The sequence below is a fragment of the Hyperolius riggenbachi genome, chromosome 7 (genome assembly GCF_040937935.1).
Source record: "Hyperolius riggenbachi isolate aHypRig1 chromosome 7, aHypRig1.pri, whole genome shotgun sequence".
NCBI classification, from domain to species: Eukaryota; Metazoa; Chordata; class Amphibia; order Anura; family Hyperoliidae; genus Hyperolius; species Hyperolius riggenbachi.
The window spans coordinates 29,994,238-30,008,601 of record NC_090652.1 but is presented as its reverse complement, the minus strand read 5'-3'; the positions used below and the strand labels follow the sequence as shown (position 1 = coordinate 30,008,601).

The 14,364-nt window shown below is 45.3% G+C and overlaps 1 protein-coding gene across 1 annotated transcript in view; it reads left to right on the top strand.

The window, feature by feature from the left end:
* The window catches only part of TBX6 (T-box transcription factor 6), a 29,684-nt gene extending 21,100 nt beyond the window's left edge, over window positions 1-8,584 (top strand). The window contains exons 7-8 of the mRNA XM_068247170.1: window positions 1,326-1,617; window positions 7,845-8,584. Coding sequence (XP_068103271.1) covers window positions 1,326-1,617; window positions 7,845-8,181 — 629 coding nt within the window. The 3' untranslated portion in view covers window positions 8,182-8,584. The remainder of the gene's footprint in view (window positions 1-1,325; window positions 1,618-7,844) is intronic.
* Window positions 8,585-14,364: the final 5,780 nt, after the last annotated feature.

The following is a 14,364-nucleotide window of genomic DNA, read 5'->3' as shown; positions in this document are numbered from 1 at the left end:
TAGTAAGGGCCTATAGCAACTTATAGGATAGAAGAAATAAGGCCGAAAATTTTGTTACAGAGTCTCTTTAAAGGAGTGATCAGGCTTCTATAAGTAAAATAAGGGCTACTTTCCCGGGGCTTCGTCCAGCCCCAAGCTCCCAGCACGTCCCTCGCGCAGTACGCTCCGGTCCACGTGGCGCCGCTCGCGCAGGCGCAGTACAGGCCGACCTCCAGGTCGGCCTGACGTCATTGCCGGGGACCATCAGGCAGAGGCGGCGAATGGCTGCGGGCAGAGCTGCGGCGAGGGACATGCTGGGAGCTTGGGGCTGGACAAAGCCCCGGGTAAGTAGCACTTATTTTACTCATAATAGCCTGATAACTCCTTTAACCTTCTTGCCGGTTACCCCAAGCTCAGCTCAGGGTAACCTGCGCAGGAGGATTTCTCAGGCCCCGCTGGGCCGATTTGCATAATTTTTTTTTTATTGCACGCAGCCAGTGACGTCATCCCGCCCGTCGCCATTGCGACGGGGGAAGCCCAGCAGGAAATCCCGTTCTGAACGGGATTTCCTGCTTTCAGAGTGCACTGCCGGCGATCGGCTTAGGTAGGGGGATGCCGCTTGTCAGCGGCTATCATGTAGCGAGCCCTGGGCTCGCTACCTGATTTAAAAAAAAAAAAAATGTTTTAAAGTGCTGCGTTGCCCCCTTGCCGACACAATTGGAACGGCAAGGGGGTTAAAGAGGAACTGTAGTGAAAATAACATAATAAAATTGCTTTTTTTTTTATAATATTAATTTATAGATTATTTAGTCAGTGTTTCCCCATTGTAAAATCTTTCCTCTCCCTGATTTACATTCTGAAATGTATCACTGGTGGTGACATCTTTAGTTCTGCCAGGTGATCTGTACGGAATGTTCGTTACTGAGAGTTCTATGCACAGAGGGAGATACTGCTTGCTTGGCAGTTGGAAACAGCTGTAATTTCCCACAATGCAACAAGGTTCACAGACAGCAAACTGTCAGGACCATGGTTATGACATCACACTGTGGGAGGGGTTTCACTATAATGTCAGTCATACAGAACCCCCCGATGATCTATTCCAGAAAAGGTAAAGATTTCTTGTGGGAAAAGGGGTGTCGGCTACTGATTGAGATGAAGTTCAATTCTGAGTTCAAGTTCCTCTGTAAGTGTATAATTGGAATTTAAGTGAAGCATCAGAAATGATATAGAATTATACAGAACATGGGATATATTGGCTGTATTATTTTCTTGTGCTTTTAGAAAGGAAAGTGTAACTGTAATTGCTAACAGTGCCCTGTTCTCTCTACTCCCCATCCCTATCCCAGCTGAAGGCAAGAGACCTCTGTACTCCGGACCCTGTGACTCCACCCTGGACATCGGGGGGACTCTGGCTCTACCTCTACCCAGTCCGGACTGTTCCTTCCACCCCATCACACCTCCTGACCGAACCCCCTCTGCTGAAGCTACTGAGCCCTCCCCGCTGCCCCTGACAGCCAATCAGAACCAAGGAGCCAACAACCTAGATATGAGCACCCAGACTACAGATACCTACTTGCCTCCTGAGAGACAGTCCTACCCAGAGCTGCCACAAGGGGGCACTAGCAACATGTACTTATGGTGAGTAGAAGAAAGTCATTTCACCATGTGCAACAAATTAATAAGGTGATATGCATTCGCTGAGCACTATATTAAAGCTAAAGTGAAAATAAACTTATGATATAATGAATTGTATGCGTAATACAACTAAGAAATAGAACATTAAGCGGAATATAACCCATCATTTCATCTTTGCTCTTAGGGCTCGTTTCCACTATAGCGAATCCGCATGCAGGCACCGCATGCAAATTCGCATAGGCAATACAAGTGGATGGGATTGTTTCCACTTGTGCGTCGTGCGGGTGAGTTTTGGTGTGCGGGGAAAATCTGCACGGCAGAGCATCAGATTTTGCATGCGGCAGGAATGCGGGCGAATCGCCCGCAATAGGGAAATCGCATGTGGCTTTGTCATGCGGTTTTCCCCGCGATTTCGCGTACGATTTTGCATGTAAGGCTATGGAAATTTACACAGGCAGTGACATGGTTAAATTTGCCTGTTTCCTAGCCATGCTAAATTGTATGCGAAATCGCGGGGAAACCCGCATGCGGAAACGCATCCGCATGCGATTTTGTTCGCGGTGGAATCCAGGCAATTCCACACTGCAACAGTGGAAACGAGCCCTAAAACATTATTTACAGCATATTATATGCAACCAGCATTTTTTTTACTAGACCAGCATTGGAAGGGTTACATACAGAGCTTGAAGGTTCAGTGTAGTGAAATGTGGACGCATCCGAACTTGTAGATTATGTTATCTTGTGTTTACTTAAATGTATCAAGTGAGGGAATGTGACACATTCTCTGACTGTGGAGAAGCTGCTCAACACAGACAGAGAGTCAAAGCATGTCTTGCCTTCACTAAATAATGAATAAAACCAGTTATTAATAAAAATGCAAAGTCAGCTCAAAAAACAAAAAACTGTACTTTTGGGAAGCTATAATTTATAAATGAATAATAATACGTATGCACAAATGCAAATATGATAACCGTATGGCATATAAAATGTAGGAAAACATGTTTTTATTGAATATTATGTCAGGGTTTTAAACCGCTTTAGTAGCAAAGAAAAGAGTCTCATTATTTTCCAGTGCAGGAAGAGTTAAAAAAAAACTTCAGTTATCTATGCAAAAGAGCTTCTGTGAGCTCTTCGACCCGCTGTTTTCTTAGCGCTTACACAGCTGAGAAAAAGTGAGAGACAGCTTGAAATAAGGTTTTACTGCAGGAAAGTTTTGTTTTATAGCTTAACCACTTGCGGATCACAGGATTATACCCCCCTAGTGACCAGGCCATGTTTTACAATTCAGCACTTCACAAGTGAACCTCCGGACTAAAAATCTACTCAGCAGAACTGAAAATGCTTGGTGTTTCTTTAACAGTTTCACAGCATCAGAACTTTGTTTTTCTTACCAAAGCATCATTTTTAGCTGCATTTTTAGCTAAGCTCCACCCATTAAAGAAAAAAAAGCCCGGGCTTTTTTTCCCAGATGCTGTGCAGAGCATGATGGGATTTCCTATGTTGTTATTCACGTTGCCTAGCAACTGGGAGAGGTGCTCAGGACACAGGACAGTTGGAACTGTGTCTCATGCTCCCTGTCACCTCCTTTCAACCAAAAAGATGGCTGCCATCATGAAATCACAAACATTTGCCTGTTCTTTTAAATCAGGGTGGGTAAGAGATTTATTACCTATCTATTTTAATTAACATAACTAATGTAACTTAATGACAGTATGTTTGTTTAGGCTGGAGTTCCTCTTTAACGGTTTAATGCTCGGCCATATGACTCAGCACCCAAATGAATTTTCCCTCCTTTTCTTCTCACAAATAGAGCTTTTTTTTTTTTGGGTGGAATCTGATTGCTGCTGCGATTTTTTGTTTTTTTGTTTATTGATTAAAAAAGACCAAAATAATCCTCGCTCCTCCTCGCGAGATGACACCAAATGGAGAAACAACAAAGCCACGGCGTTAGGCAGTCAAAGAGTGGTTAAAAGACGAAGCATGGTTTCTAAACTGCAAATATGATAGGATGATTAAAAAGAAGCTATATAACGGAAAATAAAAGTATGAGATTTTTTTCTTTGCTACTAATGTTCTATCAATTATCTGTACTCCACATACAATTCATTATATCATAAGTTTTTTTCCACTTCAGGTTTGCTTTATCACTATTTTATGGCCTCAATTCACTAAGCAGTTTAGACTAGTCTACAGATGTTTTTTTAGTCTACTGATGGTTTGGTCAGTTGCTTCAAAGGGGAATTCACTATTATCAAATGTTTTAGACCTGTCTTTTAGACCGGGCCTAAACCATTTGGTAATTAGGTGGATAAAGCAGGGGAAATGATCAAAAGATGCAATTTACAAATGAGTATCTATGACTGATATCCTTCTCCTCTGATGAGCTCTCCCCTGGATACAATTAAACTCCTGCATAATCCATTCAGAAGGTTCCATCCTCACATCTAAAATACCTCACAGAATTACTTTACCTACAGAAATCAGCTGGTCTGATCTCTGTCAGAAAAAGTGGGCGTGGTTACTCCTTGTTTGCCTTTGTGAATTGTGTAATTACTGAATGTTAGACCCGGTCTAAAAACAGGTCTCAGGCCCAGTGCACACCAAAACCGCTAGCAGATCCTCAAAAGCTAGAGGTTTTTGAAGCAGGTTTTCCGAGCGATTCTAGGCATGTTTAGAGAGGTTTTCTAAACATGCCTAGCCGGAACAGGCAAAAATGGCGCACAGCGCCAACAGTATAAAAGTCGCAGTAATGTACATAATATTTATCGTTTTATATTTTGACAAATGTAAGGCAGCAGGGATCGGGGAGAGAGGGAGCGGGACATTAGGAAGCGGTGTGGAGGGAGTAGGATTAGGTGGAGGGAGGATTAGGTAGCATTGGTATACATTACCTTGTCCCAGCTGGCGATCGCTCCTTTGCTTCTGTTAGTTTGCTGTAGTCCTGCATCCAGCCAATCACCATGCGGCTTCAGTTTCTGCATGGTGATTGGCTAGATGCAGGACTCCTGCAAGCTAACTATGAAGTAAGGGATCGATCACCGGCCAGGACAAGGTAATGTAGAGCAATGCTACCTAACCCTCCCTCCACCTAATCCTACTCCCTCCACACCGCAGCCTCTCCATCCCGACCCTCGATGCCTCACTAGCCACCCTGCATTTGAATGGTGCACCACTCTGCTTATAAATGTTTTATAAAACGATATTTACCATTTTAATGTATTTACATTAAAACGGTAAATAGCGTTTTATGATCAGCGGAATGGTGCGCCATTTTTCACTCTGCGCCATTTTTAACTGTATGCCTAGCGTTTTTTTGCAGCGTTTTTGTATAGCAGACTTCATATTTTGTTACAGTTACAAAAACGCCTGGAAAACCGCTCTGATCTGCTGTAGCGTTTTTCAGAGCAGTTTGAGCTTTTCCTATACTTTACATTGAGGCAGAAACGCTTCTGCAAACTGCAAGAATGCTGCAGGAGCCACGTTTGCGGTTTGCTAAAAACCTCACACCGCCGGTGTTCACCATCCCATTGAGATACATTAGCCAAGCATTTTCACAGGCGGAAGCGGTTTAGAAAACGCTACCAAAACCGCTCGGTGTGCACCAGGCCTCAAACATTACACCAAACCATCAGCAGACTAAAAACCATCTGTAGACTAGTCTAAACTGCTTAGTGAATTGAGGCCATATAAAAAGATAAGGGTAGAGGGGGGTAAATTCTATACTTTTTGCTCTCTAAGATCTTTAAAATGACAATTTACATTCAAGCTAGAATTATTTGCATCTCACTGAGCATCTGTAGTTATGACTGACATATTTCTTTAACCCTCCTGGCGGTCTATTAAAAACCGCCAGGGGGCAGCGCAGCAGCTTTTTTTTCAAAAAATTTTTTTAAATCATGTAGCGAGCCCAGGGCTGTGCAGCGGCATCCCCCCGCCCGCTTCGATCAGGAAATCCCGTTCAAAGCCATGGCGACGGGCGGGATGATGTCATCGACGTCATTGGGAGTCCCGATCCACCCCTCAGCGCTGCCTGGCACTGATTGGCCAGGCAGCGCACGGGGTCTGGGGGGGGGCTCGGCGCGGCGAGCTGCGGGTAATCGGTGGCGATCAGAGTGCACACGCATCTAGCAAAGTGCTAGCTGCGTGTTGCAAAAAAAAATTATGCAACTCGGCCCAGCAGGGCCTGAGAAAGCCTCCTACGTTCGGGGTTACCGCCAGGAAGGTTGATGCTTTCCTATCCTAAACTCGCGATCACCCTTGTCCCCTCCCGGTGTGTTGTGGGGACTTAGGTGATCGTGAAAATGTGGCAATCCGGCGGGTCTCTACCTCGCTCTAGAGGGTAACCCAGCAACGGGAGAAAGAAGCCGGGCCGCCACCAGCTCACGTGCTGTAGCTCCACCCCCTTGCACACACGCCAGCATAATTCCATTATCACGCAGCACTGCGTAGGGATTAAATTGTACTTGAGATGAACGAAAAATAAAATGATACATACCTGGGGTTTTCTCCAGCCTGGCTGATGGCTCCCTCGCAGTCCTTCCGGGCCGCTGCAATTCTTTTGATAGCCTGCATGTTAAATATGCCAGTTGGGGCATGCGCATGCGCACCCTCCAGCTCCCGTTTCCAGGATTGTTTTTGTGCCCACACATGCGCTGAACACTGCGACTACGGGACATAACAGGCAGGCTATTGGGGGATCGAGGTGGCCCAGGAGGACAGCGAAAGAGCCATCAGCCTGAAAGGTATTACATTTTTTTTTGCCCATCTCAGGTTTCCTTTAAAAGGTACTTGAGATGAATTAAAAGAAGGAATTTATACATACCAGTGTTCTCCCCAGGCTCTGTTAGCTGGGTGCTCCACCCGGTTAGTTTTGGTGACCACCCGGCTGTCATCGGCTCACCTCCTCCTATACTATAAGCAGAGTTGCTCACAGAAGCACTGGCCCTGCATTCTCATCTCGCCCCACCCGGCTACTATTTCATGCCACCCGGCTGGAAACATTTTCTGGGGAGAACACTGCATACCTGGGGCTTCCTCCAGCCCCCTTCAGGCTGATTGGTCCCTCGCTGTCCTCCTGCACCGCCTGGATCCTCCGCTAGGTGGCACGGTAATTACGTCAGTGGGCGCAGGCGCAGACTGGCTGCGCACGCCCTCCCCATCACGCCTGTGCAGCAACAGGAACACGATGAGGGGCGCGGGTGCTGCCAAGCCGCACATGCACACTACACCTTTCCTGGCTGAATTACTGGGACCCATATTGAAGCATTCAGGTGGCAGAGGAGGACGGCGAGAGACAGATCAGCCTGAAGAAGGCTGGAGGAAACCCCAAGTATGTATACATTTCTTCTTTTAATTCATCTCAGGTTCACTTTAAGGCAGGGGCGTCTGGTCCACCAGGCGGTGAAGTGGCTTGTGGCATCTGTTGGGGCGCCACAGGTTTTCTCATCTGGAGTGGCAAAATGGCTAAAAGTGCCCCTGCTTTAAGGGGATCAAAGTGTAGGACTAGCACCCCTATAACAAGCCCAAATAGACCCAATTAGATAATTACGTTTGATTATTCCGTTAGATCGAATTTAAAGGATACAAGAAGTGACATGACATGATGAGATAGACATGTGTATGTACAGTGCCTAGCACACAAATAACTATGCTGTGTTCCTTTTTTTCTTTCACTGCCTCAAAAGAGTTAAATATCAGGTATGTAAGTGGCTGACTCAATCCTGACTCAGACAGGAAGTGACTACAGTGTAACCCTCCCCGATAAGAAATTCCAACTATAAAACACTTTCCAGAAAATGGCTTCTGAGAGCAAGAAAGAGGTAAAAAGGGCAATTTCTTATCAGTGTAGTCACTTCCTGTCTGAGTCAGTCACTTACATACCTGATATTTAACACTTTTGAGGCAGAGTCTCCGGTCTTCGGGTATTCTTTAAAGATTTTTCCAACACATCTGATTGGATTTTTATCGAAATCGGGATAATCATTCATTTTTCTTGATTGAAAAAAAAATATTCGACTTTTATTTGATTGGATCGTTTTGGTCAAATAAACATAAAAATCAAATGTTTTTATTGTACTGTGTATGAGCACCATTAGTCCGACACTGATCTAAATAGGCCAATGTCAGATATAGTCCGACATAGGATTGGAAAGTGTTAATTCTGACTTGATATTTCCTCTTTTACGCTGTCTTTCAAAGGTGTGGTTATAATAGTTATTCTCTCTTCTCAGCCAATCAGAGTCTGCCATCACTCGGGGTCAGGTGGTCCCTCGTCCACCGTCGCTGCAACGTTTCCCCCCGCCATTTCAAACCTCCCAGGATGCCGCTGCTCTCTACGACAGCCAAGCAGATTTCAGGATTTACGGGCAGGAAATGGGCTGTGCAGCAGATTACGGTCCCCCGACTTGTTCCAGCACTCCCACCGGAGGAGAAGACGAATCCAGCACCAGAGGTTATCCCAAAAACGGAGACATACGCTTTCAGCATTTCCTTCCCAACTCTGGGCCGAAGCTGGGGCTGCAGTTCTCAGGAGCCCAACGCTTCTATACGGGAGGAGGCTGGATGTGAACCTCACTTCAGGAGGACCTGAACAGAAGGACTTACAAGGCTCCAAATGGGACCCAACCAGAGACTGGCCTACTGGGCCTTGTGTTTGTCACTTGTCCATAGAGACTTTTATGAAAGGACATTAAGACTGGACAGTATTAGGACTCGGCCTTCAGTTAGGCATCAGTTCTCACCATGATCGCCTAGTTCCTTTTCCATTGTGTTAGCAAGCCAGAACCGCCATGTCCATTGCCGTGTCGGCACCAGAATTTGTAAAAGGTTTGTCCGACCCACACAAGATAAACCCTTGTGGACCCCTTTGTGCCCCCTCCCTTCCTTTCATCTCTAGTGGTGGCTCTGGCCTGTTGCTGCTAACAGTACAAGTCCACTTGTTATGGTCATGCTGCCTTCAGCTAGGCAACTGCAAATGCATAAAAAGCTAAAACAAGTTTAAAATATGGGGCTTAGCGCGAGGTGTAGGTGGGGGGTTAATGTTAGGCACAGGTTAAGATTTAGTGTTAGGCATAAGTTGGTTGGGGGTTAGTGTTATGCATTTGTTGGGGGTTCGGCATTTGTTGGGGGTTAGTGTCAGGCATAGGTGGGGCGGTTAGTATAAGGCGTAGCTTGGGGATTAGTGTTAGGCATTGGTTGGGGGTTAGTGTCAGGCATAGGTGGGGCGGTTAGTATAAGGCGTAGCTTGGGGATTAGTGTTAGGCATTGGTTGGGGGTTAGTGTCAGGCATAGGTGGGGGGGTTAGCATAATGCCTAGCTTGGGGATTAGTGTTAGGCATTGGTTGGGGGTTAGTGTAGCTATGTAGGTATAGCTTGGGAGTTAGTATTAGGGAAAGGTGAAGAGTTAGTGTTAGGCCTAGGTGGGGCTGGTGTTAGATGTAGGTGGGGACTTAGCGCTAGGTGTAGATGGGGGGGGAGGGTTGGGTTAGTGTTCGGTGCAGGTTGGGGGTACACCATGTACACAGAAGGAGTGGGAGGAAGTTGAATTTGACAAGACAATGTCCTAATTTGCATATTGCAACCCAGATCTCTGGAAAAACTTGTTATTTTGACAGGCAGTTGTCACTACGGGTAACCTCTGATGTTTTTTTTTTTTTTTCGTAACGTGCACAATTTGGATTACCTGGGTTTGTGACATATGCGCTCCTCAAGTTACTTGGTGAGCTGCATTTCCTAGTTATACTGCTGTACCCTCTGAACAAGATTCCCGATGTTGTACTTTTCTGTGTGAGTTTTACTTTTGTCTGTCACTTAGATTTTGTAATTATTTATCGCCCTTTTTATATTTGCTGCATTTCCTCTGATGTACATTTTCTAATGCTGCAATAAAAGACTACTAAAGCTCCACTAAGGAATGCACTGTTGCAACCAGTGGAAGGTAAACCACTCAGCCCTATACTGCGGGGGCGGGGCTACATATAAGAGCCCACCCACGAGGATCTTTTTACACTGATCTCTCCTAAAGGTCTATTTTTATTATTTTAAGCCATACATCTTGATACGTTTCGAAGCTGAAACAAGCCTGTAGCCATTTAAATTTTGATTTACCGTAAATATACCTCTCACTTCTGGTTCTCTTAAAGCTAGGTTCACAGTGGATGATGTGTTGCAATCCCTGTAACAGCAGGAACGCAACACAATGGGAAAGTAACACAGCACGTTATCCGCATGTTGTGTTGCATACAATGAAGCCTACAATCAATGAAAAGTATGCTTCACTGTTAACCTGCGCATTTTGCGGTAGCGCACTGCATTGGGATGTCACGCGTTGTCAAAGAGCATTGGCCACATCGAGAATGTTGCATAGGGAGTGCCTCGCAGTGCAATCTTACACATCACAATGTAGCTGTTGCGCAGCCACCCTGTAAATGTACCCTAAAAGTTTTAACAACAGACCGAGGAAAAAATGTATTTTAGGCCTCTTTCACAGTGCAACGTTAAAGTCACGCGTTAGAAAATGTTTTAACGTGGACTAACGCAAAGCAATACTAAGGCCTCTTGCCCACCAGGACGTTGCGCTTTAGGGGACGTTATGGTGCATAACGTGTCCCTAACGCAACGCCCGGTGGTGTTGGAGGTGGACGCCAGAGTGAGCCGCGTTGTGCGGCTGTTGATGCGCCTTTTTTGTCTCATACCTTGCGGGGACCACGTGATCGGAACACTCCGCATCACGTGGTCCCGCCAGCCAATCAGCGGCCGCTCCAGGAAGAAAACACAGCAGAAGTGATAGGAAGTCCGGCTCGATTCAATGAATCGAGCCGAACTTCCCATCACTACACAGCAGTGCAGTGAATATTAATTAGCCATGTGGCTAACAATAGCGGACTCTCCCCTCCTCCTCAAAACAAAAAAAACAAAACACAATACTGAGCATGTGCAAACAGTCTAACGCAGCTAAAGCCGCGTAGAACGCACAGCATGCTGCACTTTTAAATAACGTCCAGCGTTACAATGTAACACAACGTGGGCACTGAGAACAGCCCATTGATTTTTCATTACTGTGAGTTGCGCCTGTAACGTCCCACTGTGAAAGCAGCCTAAGTCTGTGCAACATTCACAGTGCACACGTTGCGTTTGTGTGTAACATGTAACATTATTGGAAGGTGCTGCATGCTGTGCGTTATACACATTATTAACTGCTTTGGACTGTTTGCACATGCTCAGTAATGACCTGGAAGAATACTTTTCATTGCCTGTATGCCTACTGTATGCGACAATAACAGGGCATAGAGTTGCGTTGTGACATTTTTGGGACGTTGCGTTGTTAGTTTGCGTTGTGACCAACATCGCATCAAAACGCAATGTCTTACTGTGAAAGTAGCCTTATAGATTGAACCACAGGGAAAGTGAATGAGATGAAAACTCCAGCCATCTGACATTGCTCTGGTTCAGCACCACAGTGTCGAAAACCTCATGCATCCGAGCAACATTCACCTCCCATTCATTCGCCAATAACTTCATTGCTACTTATCACAATTAATTGATCTGTATCTTGTTTTTTACGCCACTAATTAGGCTTTCTTTGGGTAGTACATTTTGCTAAGAATTATTTTTTTCTAAATCCATTTTAACAGGAAGATTAAGAAAAATGAAAAAAATTCATTATTTCTCAGTTTTTGGCCATTATAGTTTGAAATTAATTTACGCTACCGTAATTAAAACTCATGTATTTTATTTACCCATCTGTCCCGGTTATTACACCGTTTAAATGATGTCCCTATCACAATTTATGGTGCCGATATTTTATTTAGAAATAAAGGTGCATTTTTTCAATTTGCGTCTATCCCTATTTATAAGCTTATAATTTAAAATAATATAATAACATACTCTCTTGGCATGCATATTTAAAAGGTTCAGACCCTTGGGTAACTATTTATGTTTTTGTTTTTATTGCATTTTTTTTTAAATAAAAAATGTATTTGGTGTGGGAGGGAAACAGCTAATTTTACAGGTAAAATAATTCTTTAATAAAAAAAAAAAATGTATGTGGGTGCAGTTTACTATTTGGCCACAAGATGGCCACAGTCAAAAAAAAGTCCTGAATGTGAATGATCTTGCATCCAGGAACTAAAAAGAAGAAGGTGATGTTTCCTGGGGACGCTCTCTGAATAGAAAGCGTCGGTATTTCTCCGGGGGACTTAGATCGGTGAATGGGAAGTATATTATATATTATATTATATATATATATTATTATATTCCCATTCACTGATCGAGGGGGCTAGCGGCGGGCGCGCGCCTGATAGCGCACACCACGCGGCGGCAGCAGCAGAGTCTATCTGGACGAGTACGTTCGTCCAGATAGGCCGAACTGGTTAAAAAAAGAAAATGTTTTCCAGTCAAAAAAAAAACATATAAATCTATTTTCTCAAAAGGGAAATGGCCTCAGGGAGAATTAAAGGGAACCTGAGGCGGAGGGCTATGGAGGTTGTCATATGTATTTCCTTTTAAGCAATACCAGTTGCCTGGCTATCCTGCTGGTCCTCTGCCTCTAATACTTTTAGCCATAGCCCCTGAACAAGCATGGAGCAAATCAGGTGTTTCAGATCTGACAAAATTAGCTGCATGCTTGTTTCTGGTGTGATTCAGACACTACTGCAGCCAAATAGATCAGCAGGGCTGCCGGGCAACTGGTATTGTTTAAGCTCCTTGGCGAGGCCGTAGGGTGCCGCTCAGGCCCCGCTGGGCTGATTTTCATAATTTTTTTAGAAAAACGCAGCAAGCACTTTGCTTGCTGCGTGTTGTGGACGATCGCCGCCGATGCGCCGCTACCCGCCGACAACTCCCCCGAGACCCCTGTGCAGCCTGGCCAATCAGTGGGGCTTCATGTAGCATCATGTAGCTAGCGCTAGGCTAGCTACATGATTTTAAAAATATATAAAAAAAAAAAACTGCTGCGCCGCCACCCTGGTGCAATAAGTAGACCGCCAGGGTGGTTAAAAGGAAATAAATATGGCAGCCTCCATATCCCTCTCACTACAGTTGTCCTCTAAATCTAAACAATACAAGTTGTCTGACAGTCCTGCCGGTCTTTGGCTGAAATATCAAAATCACACACCTGAAACAAGCATGTGGCAAATCCACCAGTTAGAAACACCTGATCTGCTGCATGCTTGTTCAGGGTCTATGGCTAAACGTATTAGAGGCAGAAGACCAAGAAGACAACCAGGCAATCTGCATTCCTTAAAAGGAAAGAAAAATATGTCAGCCCCTATATCCTGAAAAATGAATTGAGTGGGATATGAAGGCTGCCATATTTATTTCCTTTTAAACAATACCAGTTCCCTGGCTATCCTGCTGATTCCCTGGGTCTAATGCTTTCAGCTATAGACCCTGAACAAGCATGCAGCAGATCAGGCGTTTCTGACATTATTGTCAGATCTAATAATAATAATCTTCTGTGGGACTCAAAGCGCTCAAGTGCTGCAGCCCCTGGGACCAGGGCCGGGCCGAGGCAGAGGCTGGAGAGCAATCAGTGTGTGATGGCTGGGGTGGGAGGGATGGAGGGGCACACTTTGGTGTCTCAGCCTTGGGTGCTGAAGGACCTTGTCCCGCCTCTGCCTGGGACGTGCTCAAGAAGACACCCTGCAGTGTAATGGAGTCTTGCCTTGAACTCCTTACTGAATAGGTGCTGACAATGTCAAAGGCGGTGCCCTTAGCCTGTACACTATCCAGCCACTGACAAGATTAGCTGCATGCTTGTTTCTGGTGTTCTTCAGACACCGATGCAGACAAACAGATTAGTAGGGCTGCCAGGCAACTGGTATTAACAGAAAAATATATGGCAGTCTCCCTCCATAAGACAAGACAAGACAAATAACATTTATATTGCGCTTTTCTCCTTGCGGACTCAAAGCGCCAGAGCAGCAGCCACTAGGGCGCGCTCTATTGGCAGTAGCAGTGTAAGGGAGACTTGCCAAAGGTCTCCTACTGAATTAGTGCTGGCTTACTTAACAGGCAGAGCCGAGATTCGAACCCTGGTCTCCTGTGTCAGAGGCAGAGCCCTTAACCATTACACCATCATGGTGTCTTCTCACTTCAGGTGTCCTTTAAATGCAGAAAGTGAAAACTAGAAACTGTCCTAGAATGGAATCTGCACCCACATTCCAGTGATTTTGCTCATCTCTACTGAATACAAGTATCAGTTTTCCCAGCATCCTCCAGTCTGCACCTGAACCCCAGACACCATTTGTCTCTGGCTCCTCTTGCCTGTTTTCACACCTCCACATCACAGGAGAACATCTGCCCCACAAGCTCCAGGAAGATGCAAATGGCCACATTCCACCCACCTCTACCAGGTTTTACTGGCCGGGCCTCCAAATCAAAGCCCTCCAGATGTCAAACGGTTCCACTTAAAAACTTTTAAAGCACTATGAAACGTAAAATGGGCAGCCGTTTCCTGTAACAGTTCTGTCACTTCCCCACAGGTCACGGTACAAGTATCTCCACAGAAACAGTGGCAGCTCACATCGTGAAGACGTGTGCTGGGCCGTATTTACCTCCCAGACTGGGGGGCAGCTTGGTATCGCTTGAAGTATGATCTGTGGAGGGTTAAAGAGGAACAGCATATTACAGTGGGGTGGAGTACTGTTTGGGGAGGGATGTAACAGGAAAGTGTAATGGTTAAAGGGAACCGTAACTGAGAAGGATAGGGATGTTTCCTTTTAAAATAATCCCAGTTGCCTGACTCTCCTG